Source organism: Stegodyphus dumicola, chromosome 9 (assembly GCF_044657685.1).
Source record: "Stegodyphus dumicola isolate Sdum_Otavi_A_Nest chromosome 9, ASM4465768v1".
Taxonomy (NCBI): Eukaryota; Metazoa; Arthropoda; class Arachnida; order Araneae; family Eresidae; genus Stegodyphus; species Stegodyphus dumicola.
In genome coordinates this window covers 172,388,163-172,413,718 of record NC_140776.1, presented here as the reverse complement: position 1 = coordinate 172,413,718, position 25,556 = coordinate 172,388,163, and the positions used below count along the sequence as shown (strand labels likewise).

Sequence of the window (25,556 nt, the reverse complement as noted above, 5' to 3'; positions counted from 1 at the left end):
AACAGCGCAAATTGTTGCCACCAAATAGTACAACCTTGCATTATATTTAAAAAAATTACATAATAAAGAAGCTGCATGAATGTATGTATGTTCTCCGCACTGTGAAAAAAGAACGGTAGAGACATCAAATTTTGAATGACACAGTCTTCCACTCGAATAAGGGCATCTAGAAGCCCAAATTTGGGCTCTATGATTTGTTTTATTAACTATTTCATATTTTGTAAAACTTTAATGGATATTTGATTAACAAATTCAACGATTTCAAAGCGACAAATGGCAACATTGTATGAAAAAAAAAACATTTTTGTCTCCAGTGCTCGAGACTGTGTATCGGAAATTCTAAAGATGTGCTCTTTTTAAATAATAAATAACAATAATACTAATAAAATAATAATATAAAATCGTAACATAAAATCTGAAATCTTGCAGATTTTTTTTTTATTTATTCTATTTATTCATTCAAAATGAACCTATATAAAATTGGTAGATTATATGAGAAATCAAGGTACATATGATATGAGAAATAAGATGTCTTCAGTTACAGTCCTAGTAAATGTTAAATCTATAAATAAATTGCCAAGTGTCCTTGGATAGTTACTTGGAACCATATTGAGATTAAAATGATGTTTCATAAAATCAAGTGTTTTTAAATTAATTTTTTTTTAAAGTCAAGTGTTTTGTCTATCAAATGTTTCATTCCTTTCGTTTGACATCTATATTGAAATCTCGAATAATAGTAATAGGAACATCTATATCTGTAGCAAACTATAAAATAAATGCCTAAAATTTAAAAAAAAAAATACATGTTAATGCCTCTCATTAAATTTATTTTTATGTTTAAAAAACAGTTTTCTTTATAATAAAAATTTATATCTAAAAATGCTATTTTATTTGTGGCTGTCTTTTTTCTTCAGTTCTACACGTGTCCCTTTGCCCAGGATTCTTTTAATGGTAGATGCCTTAAATACCCCTTGTATACCGAACTTTGATTAACCGAAAGGGTGAAATAAAGTAAGACGAATTGATAAGTTTGGTGGAAAAAAAAAAGCTGTTTTCAATTTTCTTTTATATTTTCTCATTACCGATATGTGAACGAATTTTATAATGGAAGAAAAAGTGTAGATTATCCCAAAACTGTCTTTTTAACTTAAAGTTGTAAAATTTAAACTTTAAATTAAGTATTTAAATTCAGGTTCTTGCTCGCATGCAGAAATATAGAAAGTGTTTTCAATCTCAATTCCTTCATTTCAGTGTGTTCCTCAGTATGAATAGTATAGGTTTCATGGAACATTTTTAGCTTGACTTTAAATTGCTGCAATGTTCAGTGTGACATATCATCTGTCATTGTGTGGTATTCATAGAATTATGTTAGGTAGCCAGTTTCGGATTTCAAGCCACGACTATATGTGGAATGTGGGTTTTTGTAGATTAGATTAGAACATTAAAAGAGATATTTTCTAGCATTTTGTAAACTGATGAAAAAATTAGAATAATTTTAGACTCTGATGCCATCAGTAATTCGTCTTTATTGTGGTGTACGGGATCTTCTTATCCAGATGCTTCTTTAAACCATTATCACTGATATAGACTTCTGGCACGTTAGGCTTATCCGATGCATATTCATACATTGGATTTATATTACTGCTGCTTTCCAAGAGAAAACATCGATTGTAAACATCGACTACTTAAACTCAACGAACTTTAACTTAATATTTCTTAAATTCACTCATTTCTACTGAATTCTGTAAAAATTAAATAAGTATTCATGGCTGGGCAGCTATAAGTAATCCACTGAAAATCAGCAGCCATGCTGTTAGGAGTGGAAAATGTGGGCAAAACACAATTTTGCACAATATGATGATATATTTTAACGATTTTTTTCATTGGTTTGCTTTTCGTGTAAGAGTTTTTGAGTGGAACACTTATTCAAAGGCCCATAATCCGGACTGTCTGAAGATTGGAGATGGATTGCTGGCAACTTGGACCCGTGGACATCGTGCCCCAAATCTGAGGCTGGAAAGGATTCAGCTTTTGACACCACTGGCCTTTTCTTCTATCACCCACTGCCTTGTTCCTTATCCACTGCCTTATACCACTGCCTTCTATCACCACACTTTCTTCCATCACCCACTGCCACTTTCGTGTAAGAGTTTTTGAGTGGAACACTTATTCAAAGGCCCATAATCCGGACTGTCTGAAGATTGGAGATGGATTGCTGGCAACTTGGACCCGTGGACATCGTGCTCCAAATCTGAGGCTGGAAAGGATTCAGCTTTTTACACCACTGGCCTTTTCTTCTATCACCCACTGCCTTGTGCCTTGTCCACTGCCCTGTACCACTGCCTTCTATCACCACACTTTCTTCTATCACCCACTGTCACTTTCGTGTAAGAGGTTTTGAGCGAGACACTTATTTAAAGGCACATAATCCGGACTGTCTGAAGAGTGGAGATGGATTGCTGGCAACTTGGACCCATGTAACGGACATCGTGCCCCAAATCTGAGGCTGGAAAGGATTCAGTTTTTGCCACCACTGGCCTTTTCTTCTATCGCCCACTGTCTTGTTACAATAAGATGCTATGGACATATATGATATTTTCGGCAATAATTTTGATATTTTTTAAATTTAAAACCATACACTAGTTTATCGTTCTTCTAATAAATACTCAGAATGAACTGATGCATGAAAAAGGGTTTAAGCTTCCACAAACGCGTTATTTTTATATAAAAAGCGAATTTTCCCTTTCTATTCACATATATGCTTTCTTTAATGTTAGAATTTCCTTGGAGTGGTTGTAATTGCACTGAAAGCATTTGTCTATGTTTAGGGCTGAAGATAAAACAGGATGGTCACAAGAAACCTTCCCCAATTTAAAAAGCCCAAGCCGCCTATCCACTCAACCAAACTAAATGAAATTTAAGGTATTGCTATTTAAAGGTATAAGGTCTTTTTCTTAGCGAAATTATTTTAATATAATGTTTTTAAGATGAAGGTATGTTTAGTGCCACAGAACTATGAGCCAGTCTCACAGCAACATCATCAAATACATCGGAAACAGTAAAAAAATCTTGCAGAAGTTTCTCTCGCAGACATTTCGTTTCCATACTCCTCCGTTATCCCTTTTCGCACCTGCTTTCAGACCTCGTAAGACATTCGATTCTGTTCTCTCTACTCTTTCCGAAACACAACTGTAACAATAGACAAACCATTTTAAACAACAGTAAAGCAAAAGACAAGCAACAATACAGTAAAAGAACAAAGACACAAAACACAATTAATGATTTTTTTTCCTTACGTGTTTTAAAATGAACTCACTCAGCCACGCACAATTTTTGAAAAACACTGCATAAATTATATAATCCAAGTTGCAAGTTTTGTCTAATTCGCAAGAGATGAGTGATTTGGCATTTGCAAAAACAAATAGATGACGAGCTCTATGACTGACCTGGTTTTGAAAATATAAATCATGTTTTATTCTTTAATTACTTCCTTGTACGAAATAAAAAGGAAGTATTGTAATCGCGAAAAGTTTCAAGCAGCATATTTCAATGAAATATCCATTTTGACTGCTATCGAATGTAATTTAATGATGTTTTTGCGTGATATCTGTATGTAAGGACAGAATAAAAGACTCTTTTCCTCCAAAAAAATTATAAAACTGCTTTAAAATGAATTCTGAAGAGATTTTTCGTGGCCATTGTACGAACGTATGTACATACGTATCTCGCATAACTCAAAAACGAGTAGCCTCAGAACGTTGAAATTTTGTATATAGGACTGCTATAACATGTAGATGGGCACCTCGTACTTTGGTTGGGATGGGCCGCACCAAACCTACATAAATATATTTATATATATATCCACTCTATTACCCGGTTCAGTGATCTCAGTTTCTTTACTCTTATATGTTTGTAAATTGTGCATTTTTTGCTTTAAAAATGATTGAATTATGTTCTTTTTATCTTCCGGTTAAGGTTTTTATGCCTTTAGTAAATCTGTATGCAATATTTTTAGAATTATCAACAATATTAAAGTTGTTTAAGTGCCGCTAAGCCTAATAATTTTTTTGATGGCGGCCATTGCTTGTTTACATTTGAAATAGCAGGATAGTGGATTTGTTGTCAATCTAGAGAAACTTAGCTTCGCAACAACAAAGATAACGCCTTCATTTATTATTGCGAATTAAATCATGCTTAATCCTTTCTGGAATTTTTTCGAGGAAATAAGTGTTTGAGATTTACTTCGTAATTTTTAATACAGATATTTTGAGTTTTTATGTCTTTTTGCCTTGTCGCGAAGTGAGAACTGAATTAATTGAATGAGAAATTCTATATCGTCTGTGAAAAACTGTTTCTTTTTTGTTTTATTTACTTAATTTCTTTTATACATCGTTCTAGCTTTATTATAGTATTTGAATAGAACATGTGGCAACGATTAGATAATTCTTTAAATGATATAAATTTTGTGCATTCTGAGTTATAATATGAGCGAAATATAATACTGTTAATTGAACCTAGCGCCAGAGTGTCGCTATGGTAAACAAATAGAGTGAATTTTAAGGAATGCATTAATTCTATTGTGGTTTATGCACTGTCGGCGAAGTAGATTTAATTCAGTCCAATAACTTTAAATGAAATGCAAGAAAAAATGTGTGTAATTTAATATTCCGTACAAGGAAGCCATGTGGTGTACACATCAGACTTTTTTACTCTTGATCTCCTTCGTTTTCTTCAAACTCATCAAAGTGATATTAATTAAAAATATGGTATTCCGAAAAACTGAAACAGGATGTCGATATTCAATAAAAATCATCAATGTAAATTATGCATCAATAACAATATTTTATGCAGAAAATTAGAAGAAACGTTTATGAGAACTTTTGTCGAGAAGCATGTCAAAATCATAAATTTTAGTTAACTTTCAATAGGGTTCTACGTAAAGAGTTTCTAATTTTGCCAGTTTCTGGATCAACAGGGTTGGGAGCTGAGATTCGCAGAAACGCAAAATAATGAATTTATTCTTTTTTAAAGTTAACGTTCTGGTAAAATACTAAAACATAAAGTTAACTACTGAACACTTTACGATTTGTCTAACAAAATAAACTTTTATTTTACAGACATCATTCACACCTCTTGTTCATCAATATGTCATTCACAGCTCATATCAAAGAAGCACTTGATTCTGGAGGTAAAATAAAATTATATTTTTACCATATTTGAAATTATTTCAGCTGATTATTTTCTCATAATAAATTTGTTTAATATTTTGACAGATCCGTTGGTTCGAAAGTGGTTTATGGTGGAAAACAATTACTTGCCTTTCGTATTATGTGCATTATACGTATTTTTTGTGAAAAGGTTGGGACCTGATTTAATGAAGAATAGAAAACCGTTTGATCTTCGCTCTGTCATGATTGTGTACAACTTTTCTATCGTATGTGTGTATATTTATTGTCTTTATGGGGTAAGTACAATGAAAAGATTACCGTAAAATAAATATTGCAATTGTAACAATGATCAGTGAAAGCGGATACTAGGAATAAAAATGTTAATTGAATGGTTAAGCCTGTGTTTAGATTTTTTAAATACCTAACAGATAAAATAATTAATGTGACTTAGGAAGCTGTTTATATTTGATATTTATACAAACATAAATGTAAAAATTCAAAATATAATCTAAGCGAACTCATATAATATATTCAATTTGTAGGAACATTCGATATTTTGAAGCAGGAGAGGTGAAAAATAAGCAATGTCGTTGTCAGGACTAGAACCTCGGACCTCTCGAAAACGCGCCGAGTGTGCTGACCATTACACCAAGAAGGCATGCTAAGAAGGCGGGTGAAATACCTTATAAATTTTGGAAGAATGATTTGAAATAAATAATCAAAATTGTTAATGCTAAATTACTACTGTATTACTGTAGAGTTATTACTGTATTATTACTGTCTTACTATTATTACTGTAGAGTTCTTTTAAAAATTCTCTGACAAATAATGCTGTGCAGAAATAAAATCTGTGCTCAATGACCACATACACAAACTAGGTAGAAAAAGCGTGTAAAATATAAAGGCAAATGGATAATGCATCTCCCGGTGCATTCCCGTCAGATGGTTGGTGAATCGAGAAACATAAAAAAGGCGTATTTATGATCTGCCAAATGCAGAAATGTGAAATTAATCTTAAATCAAGAAATACAAATTGAATAACATGCGCATTTATCAGTCCAACCCATGGAATCGAAAAGGTACCTGTCCCAAACTTAAATAAAAATTAAACATTGTATCAAGAATGTAAGTGAATCCAAAAACAGAAATTGCAATACAAGAAGTAATTTTAAATTTATAAAATGTTTTGAAACGTGCGTTGTAACATGATACATGCTGCAATCTAAAACTGTAGAGTCATTAGGTTAATTGGAAGCAGAAAAGATGAAAAATATGCAACCGCCTTCGCCGGGAATTGAACCACGGACCTCTGAAATACCGGCTCAGTGTGCAGAACCACTACACCACGAAGGCACGCTAGGGAAGTGGGAGAAATACCTTATATACTCCCCTTTTTAAAGGGAGACTAGGGTTTTAGGGGACCTAGTCGCCAAATCCTGTGTGCGGAGAATCATCATCCACGACCCTTTTAGTTCGGGCGCCACTTGTAGAGTCATTAGGTTAATTGGAAGCAGAAAAGCTGAAAAATAGCAACCGCCTTCGCCGGGAATCGAACCACGGACCTCTGGAATACCGGCCCTGCGTGCTACCGTTAAACCAACAAGGCACGCTAGGGAAGTGGGAGAAATACCTTATAAAACTATTGAAATAACTTCTTCAGTATCACAAAGATTATATATATTAATAGAACAAAGAGAAAACTAAGTTTCATGTTAAGAAAAATAAACAGGATAATTGTTATAAAGCAAAAACTATTAATTAAATTTAAAAAGCTTTATGTTATATACAAACGAACACAAATTTTACATATAAATGAAGAAAACTTTAAATAATAAATTAATAAGTAGATTCGAAACACTGAAATACATTGCAAAGCAATTATAATCTAACTCTAATATGTGTAAACAGTGAAGACAATATTTTACGGTTATTTAGCAATTAAGAAACTTTAGACTATATCCTTAGTTCTGTATATTAAAAAGGAAATCTGATGTGCACATTTCATGACTCCCTTGCGCGGCCTATCAAATTATTCACATTTTGGCTGCAACAATAAACTGATATTAAATATTTCGATTTTAATTACAGTATGCTGATATTAATTATTGTTAGATTAACTACACACATGAACTGTTATTATATATCTAGTTAGCTTTCGTTATTTTTCGAAAATCAATGTTTTTAAAATTTGCCATTAATAAAACATGAATATTTTCGTCATTTGAAACACGTCTGTAATTTGAAGTATGTAACTGTTACCAACGATTGCCAAAATATAAGACGATTAAGCACTTTTAAGCCGGCTAAGGGAATGGATGTACATACGCGGAAAAGCCAAAATATAATGATCTCCTACTGGATAACCCTTTACACGACCTTTGGCCTGAAAAACAGCTGCAGCTCCCCTTGGATGTCACAAGTGTTTGAGCTTTGAGCTGCCGTTCCATGACATCCCAAATATGCTCTATTGAGTTATTCCGGCGAGTTGGCCAGTACATTAATTGGAATTCATCCTTATGCTCCTCGAACCCCTCCAACAGAATTCGAGCCTTGTGACATGGGGAACTGTCTTGCTGGAAGCTTTCATTTCCACTTGGGAAAGACAAACGACATGTAAGGGTGCAACTGATCCGCAATTATCTTCAGATAGTCCGGAGATTTCATGGTGTGTTTTACTATAAGAAAGGCTCCCACAGCCGCCAGTGAAAATGTCCCATGAAACATAATATCGCCACTATCAGCCTGTGTATGACTTGATGTACAGGGTGGGAGCAACTATTCGCTTGGCAGACGGCGTATCCTGGAACGACAATTGACATGATGAATGAGAAATCGCGATTCATCCGACCAGGCAACTGTCTTCCACTTATCCATGTTCCAGTCCCAATGTTCCATCTCCAATTGTAGGCCTAGTTGTCAATGACGCTTGGTCAGCAGAGGCAGACAACTGATACGTCTGATGCGCAGTGCCATATCCAACAGTGCCCTCTGAACTGTGTGTTCCGAAACACTTAGAACTGCATTGTACCGGTATGCCAACTGAACCTGTCACCAATTTTACTATACCAAGTGGGACAGTCTCCAACTGTTATTTGATGATTTGTAGACATCCAACACCTTGGTGTCTACTGCTGGTTTCACTGTCAGAATCTACTTTGCATAAATGCTAACAAGGGCAGATCACTGAACAGCTCAATCGTGAAGCTTCGGAGATATTCGTTCCCAGTCTTCAGGCCATTACAATCTGCCCTCTGTCAAATTCACTTAGATCAGCCGCCTTTCCCAATCCCTCGCAGATGCAAGGGCCAGAAGGATTCCTTACCTTTCCAGCAGACCTTAAATATCATTCCCACTTAATCACGTGGAAATACCTTTTCTTTATATAAATTTTTTTATTTATTTTGTCTTAGTGGTATCCTCTGGTTTAAATACATTGAGTTGATAGGGTCATTTATATTTTTAAAATATTTTTTGGGGTTATTTAAGGATTGTACCGGTTTTATATTTCCTTTCTTTCATGTTTTTGCTGTTTAGGTTCTAAATTTATTATTTTTTGTCTATAATTAATTAATATTTCAACAGCATTATGCTCGGAGACAATTTGGGATATTTTTGTTGTAAAACATTACTGCAATGTATATATTTATATATCTGATACAGTCGATTGCAATAAAAAACTAGGTGCACAGGGAGATGTTATAGCAATTCCATTACAAAATTTAAGGGGACTCATACGCCTTAAAACCCGCAAGATCTTCGAATATGTGACTGTTGCAAGAATAGGGATAACTTATTTATTTTAAACGCAATTACTTCCAACGTTTTACAGATGACTACGTAATATAGCTGCTTTCTGAAATAGTAATCAGAAAGTTTGTGTTGCCACAAATATTTTTATAATTTAATACGCTTTGTGACAAAATGTTTCGTCATGTTTCCACCTTGCGCGCACAGTTTAAAACAATCTGTTGCATAATTTAATTCCATATTTGATATATAACTTTTATAACATTTGTAAAACTACTGTGAACCTAAAATTCTAAAAATTTCATGTTAAATTTTTATTTGATTTTGAGTTGAGTTTATAAAATGTATTTTATTAAAAAAAATTTTAATGTTTTCGTCCATAAAATTTTTCAATATTAAAATATTCATCAGATTTTTGGTTCAGTTAGAAAATAGTGCCCACATAAAGAATTCCTCCCAATTTCAAGTATGTACCATTAGCAATTTTTAAAATATCAGGCGCGCAAGGTGGAAACATGGCGAAATATTTTGTCACAAAGAGGATTAAATTACAAAAATATTTGTGGCAACACAAACTTTCTGGTTACTAGTTTCCAAAGCAGCTATATTATGTAGTCATCTGTAAAAGGTTGGAAGTAATTGCTTTTAAAATAAATAAAATATTCCTATTCTTGCAACAGTCGCTTCATAAAGGGTTTAAGGTGTATGAGCCCCCTTAAGCTTTCTACAGCTAATCGTTTTTGAGTTCTGGGAGAGATACATACATACGAACGTACTTACATACATAAAGACGTCAGGGAAAAAAAGCCCTCTTTGAATCTATTTTAAATCCATTTTATAATCCAGTCTATTAAAAAATACTTTATTCTGTCCGTACGTAAAGACGTCATGCTCAGAAATTATCCAAACGCATTCAGGAGCAGTCAAAATGGATATTTCCTTTCAAATATGGTACCCGGAATTTTTCGCGATTACAATACTTCCTGTACTTGGAACTAGCAAGTAATTCAGAAGTGTAATTAAGGTAGATGCTTTTTAATTAAATTACAATTTTTTAAACATTTTAATTAATAATTGGAGTTTTATAAAAAATTCTTCATTATCACAACAGATTTGTCAAATTCTGGTAGTTTGATTTATTATAACGTTGGCTTAGATTTTTCTGGAAACACTTCACTACTAATTATTTAATTTTATGGCACTGAAATTGAAAAATGTACTGAAGAAGATGTAAAATTCATTTACCTTTATTTTTTCAATTTTATTTATCTGGTAATTTTTGTATTCATTTTATTTTTACACCAAAACTTTTTTTATGGGAATTTTGAATATTCTTGTAGTTTTTTTTTACAAGTTTTTTCCGTCAGCACCTCAATTTGTTGTGCCAGTTCTTTATTCCAAAAGTGAATATGATATTTGACTTTGCTTAGATTATATTTTGAATTTAATAAATACTGTCACTGAATTAATGCAGCTTGTAGTGCATAATTTGGGTCTTGGTTTTGAACTTAAATTTTTCTTTCCTTAAACTATTTAAGTTTACATATATGTATATATCTTTATATAAATGCAAAATAATATTTGGAGAAGATGATAATGCTTCTGCTCTATTTGGTAGCATTTCAAAAACAAACTTCAGCTAATACTATTGTACTGAAGCTTGTTATAGTACGCGAAATATAATTTCATCCCATATTATGTTTTAAAGAAATCTGTAAGTAGAGCTTCCTGTAAAAATAAATACGTATTTTCTAATAGCTGCCCGTATAAGGAAATAGTGGAAGGTTTCTGGCACTGGAGTTGGAAAATATTAAAACATTTACTGAAAAGCCAAATAAAGTATTCAATGGAAGGAATTGAATTAGCTGATAGAGGCAAATATAATATATTGGATTATATGATTACAATAAATTGCGTAAACTGGATTGTGCAAATATGAGCAGTTGGACTATTTAACATAAGCAGACACGTATCTTCTATACGAACTAGTTTCGCTTGCAAATTTCTCCCAGAAGGCATCTCTTCCCTTAATCCAGGGCTTCTTAAATCTTTTTCAGTCTCGAACCCTTTTTATCACTGAGACTTTTTTTGTGATCCCAGGACCCGTAATATTTACGAAACTTTTGTGCGACCCCATAAGCATTGCGCATATTCGACGCACGCGTCAGTGAAACTGTTAATGTTTTCACTTGTACTCTAATATACTATTGCAGTTTTAGGTCATTACCTTTAATTTCTAATTTTAAGACATAGAAAGACATGAAAATTTTATATCATTAACAGGCGAAATAACAGCGTCACGTGCAAAACAAGGAAAATGAACGTTTGTATTATAAATAGAATGCGTCGAAACGCTTTCGTTTTTTTCTTTGTCTGTATTGTCTTTATCTATTTTCAGATACATTGTGTAAAAATATTTGGTAATTGTAAAATTATTATAACATATTGAATTAAATAAATATCAAAACTTCTAAAATTTTTGGCGACCCCCTTGCTACAGGTCCCGCGACCCACAGTTTAAGAAGCTCTGTCTTAGGCCAACAATTCTTCTGTACTTTGTCATTTTCAATCAAACTAACCCAGTTGTGTTTTTTCGATTTTATAATCGGGAAATTCTGCTGGACCTTTCTATACATTCTGAGAATGTTGTTTAAAGTCTAGGAGTTATAAAGCTGCAACGTTTTGTAATAACTGAATTGTCTTTAGTTTAATTAGTATCGTCACTAATTTTGTTGGAAAAAATTAATTTAGGATTTAATAGAAATAAACTTCCAGTTGTGGCAATAGGTGAGTACATCAAGAATGGGAAGGTTCCATTAGTAAAGGACAAACTGCCCGAATTTAATTAATATTTATTGAAACTTAAAAAAACTAAATACAAATCAAAACAAATTACAATATGGCGCTCTACCAGTGCGCCTGGCATTAGCATTACAACACTTTTATACCTCCGATTAGCTGGAACGTTCTGGGTGCATAAGGGAAAGGCGCATATAGTTGTTTGCTGCCGCAGAATATTTTTTCTTTTTCCAGTGTAACAGCTTTAAATAATATTAAAATCTTGTAGTTTAAATAATTTAAATAGATGAGCATTAAGGTATTTGTGAATGGCAATATTTGAAACCAGACTCGAGTGCCACGTGCGACTTTCGCACGAAGAATGTAATTTATTTTTAAATGATAGAATATGTTTTCTCTTCTTGTTTGTATGCCGCCATTTTTGAGTGTTAAATAAAAGTTATTGCTGTGTTCCATCATTGGAGTTGCTTCATTTCGCCAAAGAAGTATCACACCAGTGAGGAAGCGATTCATAAAGTCCTGCTAATAAAATGATGACATCATTAAAATCATGCATAAAGCTGGAAAATTATATAACAGGAAGACTGAGCTTAAAGCTTAAGGAAGAGTAAGATTCTTTTACAAGTCTACCTGGAAATTTTATGCGTCTTCCGGATCTTGTAACACATTCACTTCGAAGAATTCTTTGGCTCGTTCAACTGCAATACAAGATGAAATTTAGAATGTAATATATATATAATTTATTGACTAAAGGGATATTGATTATATTATCTCTTAATATAAATTTAGTAGAAGTATCAAAAAAAGAGGAAACACATATGTAGAAAGTTTGTAAAGTTGCGCGCCTCCAACCTGCACGCAACAAAGTGGTGACTACTGAAACTGGAAATTAGACAGAGTCTTGAGAAAGGTTTAAGTCCCTTTTTATTCAACTTTAGAAATTACAAATGCGTGCTCTTGACGCTCACAAACTACGCCGACCCGGCAGTAAAATAAAAATAATAAACTGAAAAAAAGATAATAACAAGAGACTAACTACGAGGCTCTTTAAACGTAACTAACATCACCGCGTTTTATACTACCGCTAATACTTCAGCAAATTCTGAATATTACGTTGAAAGATTAACAATTTGCCTAGGCAAGCACACAGGCCGAAACGCATGGTTATTCAATTTCTGACTAACTACCTCCACGCTCGTGAAGTAAGAAAAGCACACTTCGAACTCGTTTCCTTTCTATTTAACTCAGAATACTTCCGCTGATAATTTGAATCCTTGCGCGTTCTACTAAAATTTACATACTCTGGCATTGGCAGTTCCAGGGAAAAGTAAGGCTTGACAGGAAAGATAGTTTAAACTTAAAATAAATGTTAGTTAAAATAAATATAAACCCTACAAGTTTAATTCCGAAAATTGTCTTTTAAAGTAACTTGAATGTAAATTATGTAAAAAACAGTTTTACGGGGACTTGAATTTAAATCATGAATAACAAAATTTCAAACTTTGAAAAATAAATTAAAAATTAAAAGCAAGTAATTATCGCTATTGATCGGAAATTAGTTGACTTTTCAAGGGGAACAAACTAACTCCTGTTCAATGAACAATATTTAATAAATGCGAAGGTGTTTCGTCTTTTACTCAAGAAAGAATGATGATGCCTAAGTGACTAAGTGAATTACTGATAACTAAGTGAATTTTAGATCATTTAATATATATGTATATACAATTACCTATTTGAAGATAAAATTGAATCTGAGAGATAGAATGTATACACTGAAGTGACTAAAGTCATGGGATAGCAATATGCAAATATACAGATGGCAGTAGTATCGCGTAGAAAATGTATAAATGCGAAGTGCTTTAGCAGGGCTTTCATTTGTATTCAAGTTATTCATGTGAAGAGGCTTTGACGTGATTATGGCCGCACGACGAGAATTAACAGACTTTGAACGCGAAATGGTAGTTGGAGCTAGACGCATGCGTCATTCCATTTCGGATATCGTTCGGGAATTCAACATTCCGAGATCCACAGTGTCAAGAGTGTGCCGAGAGTATCTAATTTCAGGCACAACATCCCACCATGGACAGCGCAGTGGCCGACCACCTGCACTTAACGACCGAGACCAGCGACGTCTGCGTAGAGTTGTCAATGTTCACAGACAAGCAACACTGCGTCAAATAAGCGCAGAAATCAATGTGGGACGTACGAGGGAGATGTCCGATAGGACAGTGTGGCGAAATTTGTCTTCCTTTGCCTATGCCAGCAGAGGACCGACTCGAGTGCCTTTACTGACAGCACGACTTCGCCTGCAGCGACTCTCGTGGGCTCGTGAGCATATCGGTTGGTCCCTAAACGAATGGAAAACCGTGGCTTGGTCAGATGAGTCATGATTTCAGTTGGGAAGACCTGATGGTAGGGTTCGAGTGTGGCGCAAACCCCACGAAGCCATGGACCCAAGTTGTCAACAAGGCACTGTTCAAGCTGGTGGTTTTTCCATAATGGTCTGGGCTGTTTTTACATGGCATGGACTCGGTCGTCTGGTGCAACTGAACCGATCATTGACTGGAAATGGATACCTTCAACTACTTGGAGATCACTTACAGCCATTCATGGACTTCACGTACTCAAACAACGATGGGATTTTTATGGATGACAGTGCGCCATGTCACCGGGCCACAATTGTTCGCGATTGGTTAGAAGAACATTCTGGACAATTCCAGCGAATGATGTGGCCACCTAGATTGCCCGACATGAATCCCACCGAACATTTATGGGACATCATCGAGAGGTCAGCTCGTGCCCAAAACCCTGCACCGTCAACACTTTCACAATTATGGACGTCTATAGAGGCAGCATGGCTCAATATTCCTGCAGGGGACTTCCAACGACTTGTTCAGTCCATGCCACGTCGAGTTGCTGCACTTCGCCGGGCAAAAGGAGGACCGACAAAATATTAGGAGGTATCCCATGACTTTTGTCACTTCAGTGTAGTTTTCTCTGTCAATAGAAACTTTCAGATTTCTGTTACTAAGGTTTATATAAAGCGAACTGTTTTATTTAATGTACATCTATTGATTTTTCCGGCGCAACTAATACTTTTTCTGAAATACAAAGTTAACTAATGAATGTAATCATTTTAAAGGATGCGACCCTTCCCTAACCTTCACTTCCGCAAAGTGGCTCCCGAGCCTAGGAGTTGCTCATCCCTGCTCTACAATAATTCTGCAAATGATCCTTGAACAATTGTTCTTAACTGGTGAGCAAATTCCGATTAAAATGAGAGAAAAGCATTTATCCATATGGCATTATCACAAGCTATAAGCCAGCTTTGGAGATGGCTTTGAAAACGCTCTATAATTCTATTAGAAATCTGAAGATAAGCTGTAGTTTTAGTACGATTTTTATCGTTTAGTTACCTAAAGGTTTTGAAATAAAATCAATTTAAAATAAGAACTTGATCTTTTGTCACAGTTGGTTCACAGTTCCTGTCCCAGCTGACGGACAACCAACTATGACATCAGGGACAGGGACAGGGAAAAGTGGACGGAGCACCAGAACTTCGTCAGTGACTTTTACAGGTGTTGCTCCGCCGCACTACTGTACCCCGCTGGGCTTTTGGTTGGCCCGCATCGGATGCTAGCCTACCAAGCCATTTACAGAAATTTTACATTAATGTTAGACTTACGTATTGAATATACAATTACAAAGACACAGTATACAATTATTACAAAGAAATTAACCTATTAACAAAAGTTGGATCATGGCAGATTAATATAACATAATTACTTCGAACATACATCATGCAAACTTTCATTGTACATCGAACATTGTACATTCTACTTCATACAAACAATATATTTACATTAGTATATCTAATGACATCGAATTACAATAACCATCTTTTTAAGGAACTAATTGGGAAGAATATTTTTGTGCATCTCATTGTACTTAGTTGTATTCCTAAGGCGAATTATCTTATTAATACATTTCCTTTAATTTTTTAACTTGTTACACACAATTGCATCAGCACTGAAGTCTTACATTATTATTTTTGTAAATTAATGCATCATAAACACAGAAAATATACATTAGAAAATCACATAATACTTACATTTACACTAATATATCTAATAGAGTCGTATATTATTTTTTAATTAATGATTCAATTATTACAAGATTTTTCCCCCTCATCTCCTAATACAGTCCAAATTCTTAATGTAATTATTTTGTAAAAACTATTCATACCATATTTAGCCTATTTCCAGACATTTGTAATATTTCTGAAATCTTGCATTATTTTTGCAAGTTATGGAATAAGAGTTATTTATACAGATGTGATAACATCTTGACATATGTCTTCTCTTTTATATGAGAAAAGTTTCTTCATAATAGAGGAAACCTTTTGTTGTAATTGAGGGATCGTTAGCAAGCATTTAATGTACTCAGACGTAATTTGTGACCTTTCTTTGCAGTGTAGCTCTTTTGTGAGCTGGCACTTAAAAATATAGTGCTCTGGATCTCCCTTTTTTCCACATACGCACTTGTCTGAATCGTTCAAATTTCGTGCAAATTAGTACGTGAGGAAAGGACCATGTCCAGGTAAGAAGATGTTGATGAAGAAGTTATAAGAGATTGGATCATATGTGGGTTTCTTGTAGAAGTTAAAAATCCTTCTACCTACTTCTGCATTTTCCCATTGAGCTTGCCATTTCTTTAATGTAATTTTTTTAACATATGTTTCGCATACGATTTAGGGAATGGGACATTGATTGAAGAGAGAGATGGGTCTTGAGCTGCATTCTTAGCAAGCGCATCTGCCCTTTCATTTTGGCATGTCCAGCATGCGCTTTTACCCACTTTATTTTTATAGATGTTCTGTTGTGCTGTGATATTAAATCGTATATATCTTGTACTATTGATGATTTGTTTCTTGCATCATCGACAGCTCTAATTGCCGCTTCGCTATTACTGTAGATGGTAACATATGTTAGATGCTTTTGATGAGACTATACAATAGCGTGTTTTATGGCTGAAAGCTCAGCTTGGAAAACGCTGCTGTTGTTTCTTAGGTGTCCTTTCCATTCTGTTGTTTCTTGTACTGAGAAGAGTGCAAAGAACGCGCATCTACTTCTTCGTTTAACTTTGACCCATCTGTGTACACGACTGGAAATGAAGGTACACTGAGGGTGTTTTCTTTTGTAGATATTCTGAGTTTTGCGTGTACTGCAGGGTGTCTTAGGTAAGGATTTCGTGGCTGTTCAAAATCAAGGGGGCACAGGTTTTGATCTTCTACCTCTATGTTTTCTTGAGGTGGAATAGTGTGGCTAAGTCTGCATCTTCTTTTGCTTTCAGATGGAGGGGTGGGATTCCTGTTAATACACAGAGAGCTGCCGTTGAGGTAGTTCTGTATGCTTTTGCTATTTGTAAGAGGAAGGGGCGTTGGATCGAAGATAAGAGTCTTTTCTTTTTCACTGTCATAGAGTGAGCCCATGCTGATGCCCCGTAGAGGATTATTTTTTTCGAACACGGTATTATAAAGAATGTTTTGCATCCTCGACATGAGGCCCCACGTTGTGTCTTGCATCCTTGCGAGGGCTCTAGAAATAGTTTGGGTCTTCTTCCGAATGTCCATGAGGTGTGGGATCCAAGAAAACTTTTGGTCAATTTTCAATCCAAGAAATTTAATTTCTTTTGAGATCTTGATTCTTCTATTATTGATTTTAATGCAAGGTAGCCTTTGTAGCGATTTGCTCAAAAATACATCCGTCGAGCAGGAGTCGAACCAGCGACCTATGTATAGCTGAACATAATACCACTACAGTCCACCGCTCTACCAAATGAGCTATCAACGGTTACAACGATGTTACGGTTATCGACGGCTATCGACGGCTATGACGGTTATCGACGGCTATGACAGTTATCGACGGCTATGATGGTTATCAACGGTGATCGACGGCTATGTCATCAGCAAGAACGGGTGAATCTCGAAATTAACCCGTTCCGTAAGCATACTGCATTTCGGAAGTTTTATTTGGTATCAGTATAACTTTTGGCCTGCTAGAGAAACTGTATGTAACAGTTAAGAAATAATTGTTACATTCTGAGTGGGGTATGGGTCCTATTAAATCAACTTGGACATCTGCAAAACATGTATAGTATAAAGATACTTGCGGTGTTTAAGTATGTTTATGACATTGAGTACTTTGGTAGGAGCTACACTTTTTAGTGCAGATTTTTATAATTATTTTCATATTAGACCAAAAATAACGAGCTGTAGTAAGTTCTGTTAGAGTTAAAATTACGCGACAGGAAATATTTTAAAGAACGTAACGGGTGAGGTTAGATAAAGGGCATTGTTTTGGTACAGAGATTCAAAATTTGTATAAATAGTAAAAATGCCTCTATTATGGAGGTATAGTGCAGAAAAATACTTTACAAATATTGAAACATACTTTACAAATATTACAGAATTTGTTGTTGTTTTCCTGTTAATAATCTCGGTTGTTCTAATCACAGCCCGCTCACGAAATTTATCTTTGCTAGGAGTCAAGATTGCATCTGTCGTTGGCAACAGCCTTGGGCACCTACAAGTGACAATACGACTTCCCCCTAGTTTCGCCTTCAGTTTTTAAGGAAAGCATTCCGGGAGCAGATTCGAGGGTCGCTCCCCCTCTTCCATTACCAACAATCTCTGGAGTTGGTAGTGGAAGAGGGGGGCGACCCTCAAATCCGCTCGCTTCATATTTTCAAAGCCTCCATGTCGCACAGGCACTATACATTTAGAAACATTCATGCCTTGTCTGGGATTCGAACATAGAATTAAATAACGATAACTATTTTAAAGATTTTTCATTCTGTTTCTGGTATATAGATAAGCGGAATTCATCCCCTGAATATAACAAATTAATCAATATTTTAAGGGCATAAAGTTATTTTTATAGTAAACTGTATTAAAATAGACTTGTCTAATGAACTAAAATAATTTTTATGTGTCTCATTTCAGTTAATACATGTTCTAACCACAACTGACGCTATAAAATATGTTTGTTCTCCATTTGACCTTAAAAACAATCCTGACCATTTTACATATAAGGTATGTACCACATTTGTTTTATAATTTTTTTTTTTTTTTTTTTGCTTTATGTGAAGTTTTCACCCATGTCTAAAATAATTTGAAATTTCTGGTACAAAAAGTCGTAAAAAAGTAAAATACAAATTGTAAAAAGCAATGACGCAATGTTGAAGAAAAAGCCATTCATATTTCTTGACAAATAAATTTTCAGCGTTCAACAAAATGAATACAGGCTTTTCTATCGGGATTCGAAATTTTACTGAGTTGAATAAAATATTACGCAATATATAAGACTAGAACTTAGAACAAAAAAAAAAAAAAAAAAAAAAAAAAAAAAAAAATAAGCTACTGACACTTAAAAAAGGAAGAATGACTAAAGAGTTAGTCATCTGGAAACCTGGAAGTAAAATAAAGTTTGAAATTAGAACCCTTTATTAAAGTGGAAGAATTGAGAGTATGGAGAATATAAAAAAAAATATAATTTCCGATTGAGAATGTCTTGAATAATTTTTTCTTAAGCAAAAAAAAAAAAAAAAAAAAAAGATACTGAATAATAAGCCTGTTAAAAATGGCGTATCATCAGCACAAGCCAAAATCTCGAATATATGCAAAACTTTTCTTTTGAAAACGACACTTTTAGAGTTTAACACTTCCTTGGTTTTTGAGGAAAATCGCGTCCAGGAATTGTTTTAGGAATACATGTCCAGGAATTGTTCTGAACAATTCCTGGACATGTATCTCACAGAATATATAAGTTTCAAGTTTCAACAATTATTTAATTTCTGGTCTAGAATCCTGTTGCGACAAATGCCGTAGGTTAAAAGATGAAAATATAACGTATCAAATTAGAAAAATCGTATTCTATCAAATACTATGACAAAAACTAATGTAATTCAGTATAAAGTATATGTGCTCTTAAGAGAAGAAGGATCTGATCTAATTGAAAATGCACTGCGATTTTCTGCAAAACAAACATTAATCTGAGTCTGAATTTTAGCTAATTATGTATTTCAATTTACAGTACTTTTCTTCTATTTATGTAGATTTTATACTTACAGTATGTACAGTCCATTCAATGAACTCCATTGGCACCATACCAAGCTTTCATAAGCAAATACAACTAAATTTTAACTATATAATTTTAGTGTGAGACGTTATTTATCTTCTGCCCTCACACAATTTGAACTCATCGGAAAATCATTGATAATCGCTTTTTCTTATGATTACAAAGTTAATTTTGAATGCCAGTTTTCCACATTGTAACATTAATCTGTAATAATGGTAATGGGGATTTCCAAGACCGTGGGAGCCCTAAGCTGTAGCTTGTTGAACTTGTAGATAAATCCTGCACTGATAATATGTTTACAGTAATAAATGAAATATGAAATATTTATTTTTCAAAGAAAGTGAAAATTATGTGGCGAACGTAATGAATCTTAAAATCACCTTTTATATCTCATATATTTATTGTATATGAATAATAAATTTCATATAGTACAGCACATATTTGTTGCAAATAAAATTTCATATATTTGTTTTGTACGAATAAGAAAATAAATTTTTATTATTAATTTCCCTTTAGGCCGCAACCCTTTGCTGGATCATTTGTATCGTAAAATACGCAGAATTTGCTGACACGGTAAGTTGTTCCTTAATATAGAAGTTTATTTATATAGCAAATAACGGCCATCATCTATAGAAATGTCAGTTCTGAAGAAAAATCAGCATAAACTTTATTTAATGAAAAAAATAAAATAAACTTTATTTAATGAAGTTTTAACAACGAACGTGGGTCAAAAATCTTACAGCTTATTGTTACCATAACTAATCAGCATTTTGCTGATGATTCTGCATTCATGTAGAAGGTCCTACATGTAGATTCACGTAGAAATTTTATTAAAAACAAAATTATTTGTTATTGCAGCAGCACATGCCCCATGCTATAGGACACAGATATTTTTTAAAGACATGTATTGATTTCTTCAACACATGTCTTTCTAATAATGCAAGCAAGAAAGTTAATAAGGGAAATTACATATTCAACTACACTGACTACCAATAAGTATTTGGACACCTGTAATAGAAAAAAAATACTAACTTTATTCAAAATCAATAGTTGGTAGAGCCTCGACGAGAGGTAATTACAGCGTGGACCGTCCGGGGCATACTTTCCACAAGTCTTTGTATGACAGCTAGTGGTATTTTCTTCCACTCGGCTTGGAAAAGACATAGAAGTTCCTTCGCCGATTTTGCACGGGTAGTGCATCCCTGAATTCGGCGATGCAACTCGTTCCAGAGGTTCTCGATAGGGTTCAGGTCTGGACTCTGGGCAGGCCAGTCCATTCAATGAACTCCATTGGCACCATACCAAGCCTTGGTTAACGTCGAAACATGACAACTGGCATTGTCGTCCGGAAAGTAACAGGGGTCCAACCCGTAAAACTGCAACAACGTAGGAAGCGCATTGTCATCCAAAATAGTGCAGTAGGCATCGGAGTTGAGTTTACCATGAATGGGGACCCAGCCCATACCAGGAGAAACACCCCGAGACCATAATTCCACCTCCGCCGAACTTGACTGTTGGCACAATGCATTCTGGCAGGAGACGTTCTCCAGGTAGATGCCAGACCCGGACCCTGCCATCCGATCGGTAAAGGGTGAACCTTGATTCGTCACTCCAAAGAACCCGTTTCCACTGATCTACGGTGCAATTTCGATGTGCTTTGCACCACATTAACCGAGCAGCGCGGTTGGACTTTGTGATCAAAGGCTTATGGGCAGCAGCACGACCATGAAAACCAAGCAGATATGCTTCCTTACGGATGGTATTCATTGAAACAATACTCTCGGATGCCTGTTGAAACTCCTGGCGGATGAGGGCCATCAGTTGGGTGCGGTTCTTCCGAATTTCTCTGTACAGCACTCGTCGGTCTCTATCTCCCAGTTTCGTTGGTCTGCCCACTCGGGGCACATTCCAAAAATTACCACTCACCTTCCACTTCTTAATCACATAGGCCACTGTCGATTTTGGGTACTTCAGATCGCTAGATATGTCCGTTAAGGATCGGCCACATTTGTGATACCTGATAATTATACCTTTCTCGAAATCAGAGAGCTCCGAACTGCGAGGCATCTTTCATGCGACTAAAGCCGATGCTGATATATACAGGCATATACATACTACACGATATATACAGGCGGAGTCCGTGACGTACCTTAGGACCGCATATATCGGCATTTGCATAGGTGTCCAAATACTTCTTGGTAGTCAGTGGATAAAGGTGTGATAGATGGAGAATATTTGTATTATAATGTTCTAGTTAATTTACGTGTCTTTGGCTACTAGAACTTTAGTGAAGAGTCTAGCGAATATTCGCTGATCTTCTTACAACTATGAGGATGAATCCAAAGAAGTGATAAAATATACTTTTATTCACTCACAGAAATAATACAGTCGATCCCTTCTCGGTCTTAAAAAGCCTCCACTTGGGCTCTAACTTAAGATACAAAATAAGAAACTAAATTAATTCTAACTAGCTCACTTTTAGCAGAAGCTGTAAAAAATAACTAACCGAGTTGGCCCATAATTAAACCTCACCGGCGAATACTAACATACATGTAAGGCTAGGCCCGAACATAACATAGGAATATAGGCTTAAAGCAACGACGTGGCCCGAAGGTAGAACACGCTGTACTGAGAACTTCTGAGCTTTTCTTTGGACGTCAGACATCGCTGGTGGTTCTTGAGGCATCAACCGCTTGGTGTTTTGACTTCTAGTTGGTGCTGGGCTCTGAGACCTTTGACTGGAAATAGAAGAATAAGCACTTTTGCCCAACGTAGATTAATATCTAAGTTAAACAAACATGAAAATGTTATTTGCTATATGGGAAATGCAAAATAAAGTTGAAACTTAATAAACATACATGAAGTAGGTTTTATAACAAGAAACTGGATTCTTTCGATGAGGACTTGAAAATTATTTGCCTAGTATAAATGCGCTGACACTAGAATAATAAAAATGTGTTGAGATTAATAATATGGGTTGAAGTAAGGTACAACAAAGTCCTATTCCCGCTTTGTCTGGAGCAAAGTTCATTTCTTCGCAAGTTATATGAAAGTTGAATACATAATAAATGAAAATGAAAAAGGATTTACAGAATTCAAAACAAAAGTCCTAATGCTTTGCCAGTTAAATCACAATCTTTAGTCTAATATCTATTCCTTTGATGAGATTTATTAACTATGAGCAGGGAGGAAAACGAGGTTATTACACTTTTAGCCTGCGTCGGCGAAGTTTAATATGCAGGATTATGATGAAGAGTACGAGGACACTTGAATGGATGCACAGTTGTTGGACCATAGTTTGCGAGTTCTTGCGATATGATGATGTTTCTGAATTTTGTACACTTCTGAACAAGTTATGCGCAGTCATCAATAAATAATCTTGGGCATGAGGAATTTTTTAATCCTGATGTATCTGTTGATTTCTGACAAACCACGGTGAATTTGTTAGGCTTCTAATAATTTTATTTTGAAGGACGATGATCTTACGACGATAATATTTTGGCGCAGTGGCCCAGCACTGAGCTGCATAAAAAAGTATTGGCCGAATTAGAGTAAGATATAAAGTTCTATTAAAATTAAGATTCAATTTTGATTTTCGCCCGATTAAACTGCAGATCGAAATGAAGGTGCCGTTGGCTTTGTTTAAAGCATATACCACATGATCTTCAAACGTTAATTGCTCATCTAGAATGACTCCTAGAAATTTTGTTGAACTGACAACTGGAAGTGGGGAGTTATCTATTGTAATATTAATATTAACTGGCTGATTTTTATGATACCTTCTACACTGAAGTGCCACTGAATTAGAGATACCTACCTAGTAAAGAGTTGAGCCTCCTTTGGCCTTGATAACGGCTGCCACACGACGAGGCATAGATTCAACAAGTTTCTGGAAACGTTCCACGGAAATGGCTTGCCAAATATTGGCTAGAGCTGTCCATAATTCAGTAAGATTCGTTGGTGCTGTGTGATGGACTTTCACGCCTCGTTCTTAAACATCCCAAAGATGCTCAATAGGATTTAAGTCTGGGCTTCTTGGTCGCCAATTTATGAAAGAAAAGTCAGAAAAATGCTCATCCAACCGGCCAATAGCCAATCGGGATTGAGAGAGGTACAGTTGTCTTGCTGGAAAACTCCATTACCGTGCAGATAACAGAACAGCATAAATGGATGGAGGTGATCACTCAGCAACTCCACGTACCGAATTGCATTGAGGGAGGTTGGCACACGCACCAAAGATCCCAAACAGTGCCACGAAAAAACATCCCAGACCATGATTGAGCCACCATGCCCTTGTACAGTTCCAACCTGGCATGCAGGATCCATGGCTTCATGAGCCTGAGGCCATATTCTCAGCCTCTCATTGGCGTTAAGTAGTCGGAATCGAGACTCATCACTCCATGGAGTCCTTTACACTCCAGTCTCTGTGCTCTCTTGCCAAGGCAAAATGTGCAGCTCGATGACGAGCATTGAACGATGGTACTCTCGTAGGTCGACGGCTCTCGAAACCCATACCGTGAAGCGAGCTTTGCACAATTCGTTGACTGGTAATTTGAGCTAATGTTTGGCTACGTACAATACGCCTGATCCGTCTCTCGCCATGCACTGCCAAAGCTAACTGTCCTTTGCAGTTTGCGCGATCGCTAGTTTTTTGTCCACCGTCTATGTATTCTTGGTATACTCTTGACACTCTCGACCTTGAAAATCCTAGCTGTCTGACGATTTCGGAAACTGAATGTCCCATGATTTGTCCGCGATCGAAGGCGTCTAAATCAGGCAGTTTACCCATACTGGCAATTCCAACAACTAATTCAGAACAACCACAGTACGCGCTATATATGCAGTTACCACAGCGCCCTCACTTGCGCATAAATGATGCGCAGCGCTACACAATTTGCAAAACCCTTGATATTCCTAATTCAATGTCACTTCAATGTAAATAAAACAATATTGCTTCTCGTCAACGCTGTACGACGTGTTTTCGCGAGCTCGCTTTTCGTCTTTTTATTTTTAGTTAGTTTTGATATAGTTTATACAAGAGTTGTATCAATTTAAAGTTCTTCAAAAGCTGAGCAATTTGATATACATCTGAAGCGATTCCGTTTATTAGTGGTGGATTAATTAAGTCTTTAAGGCAGAAGTCATTGTTCCTATCGCGACCTCGTGATATCTGCTGAGGGTTACCGTGACTCCGTGAAATGCAGTTTTGTGGTGTTTACATCTATTAAGATTTCTCTGCATCTGATTACAGGCATCCAATTTCAATCCTAGTACCATTGGAAAGTGGAAGATAGGATCTCTTCATTGATACCAGTGTTGTGATTGTGAAGTGATTGTGCGATTTATTACAGTGTTTTTATTGTGGGACATAAAAGTGCCTTACTTCTGGATTAATTTGCAATTATCTCCGGTCTAAGTAGGAATATCGACACCATTCTTAGACGATAAGGTAAGCCTTAGATTACCTTTTTTTTTAGTGTATCATTTGTCCTGCTAACTTAATTAGTGACTGAGCACCGTAAGGTTTAATTGCATTTTCCTGTGTGACCTTATTCTTTCCCCGGTATCACTCACCCAGCTCGTTTATACGACACAGCGTTGAAGAGTCGGTCCAGCAGGACAGGTCGCTCTCTGAAATTGTCGGACAACTCCTTGTCAACCTCTTCAAGCGCATGCGCGCATAATAGAGTGCAGTTGCTAGAAG

At 35.5% G+C, this 25,556-nt stretch overlaps 1 protein-coding gene across 3 annotated transcripts in view; it reads left to right on the top strand.

The window, feature by feature from the left end:
* LOC118186805 (very long chain fatty acid elongase 7-like) overlaps positions 1-25,556 on the top strand; it is a 121,139-nt gene that overhangs the window by 52,712 nt on the left and 42,871 nt on the right. For all 3 annotated transcript variants that reach the window (XM_085824351.1, XM_085824350.1, XM_085824352.1), the window contains 4 exons: positions 5,118-5,188; positions 5,274-5,464; positions 18,718-18,807; positions 20,369-20,425. In XM_085824351.1, the coding sequence (XP_085680477.1) occupies positions 5,146-5,188; positions 5,274-5,464; positions 18,718-18,807; positions 20,369-20,425 (381 nt within the window). In that variant the 5' untranslated portion in view covers positions 5,118-5,145. The remainder of the gene's footprint in view (positions 1-5,117; positions 5,189-5,273; positions 5,465-18,717; positions 18,808-20,368; positions 20,426-25,556) is intronic.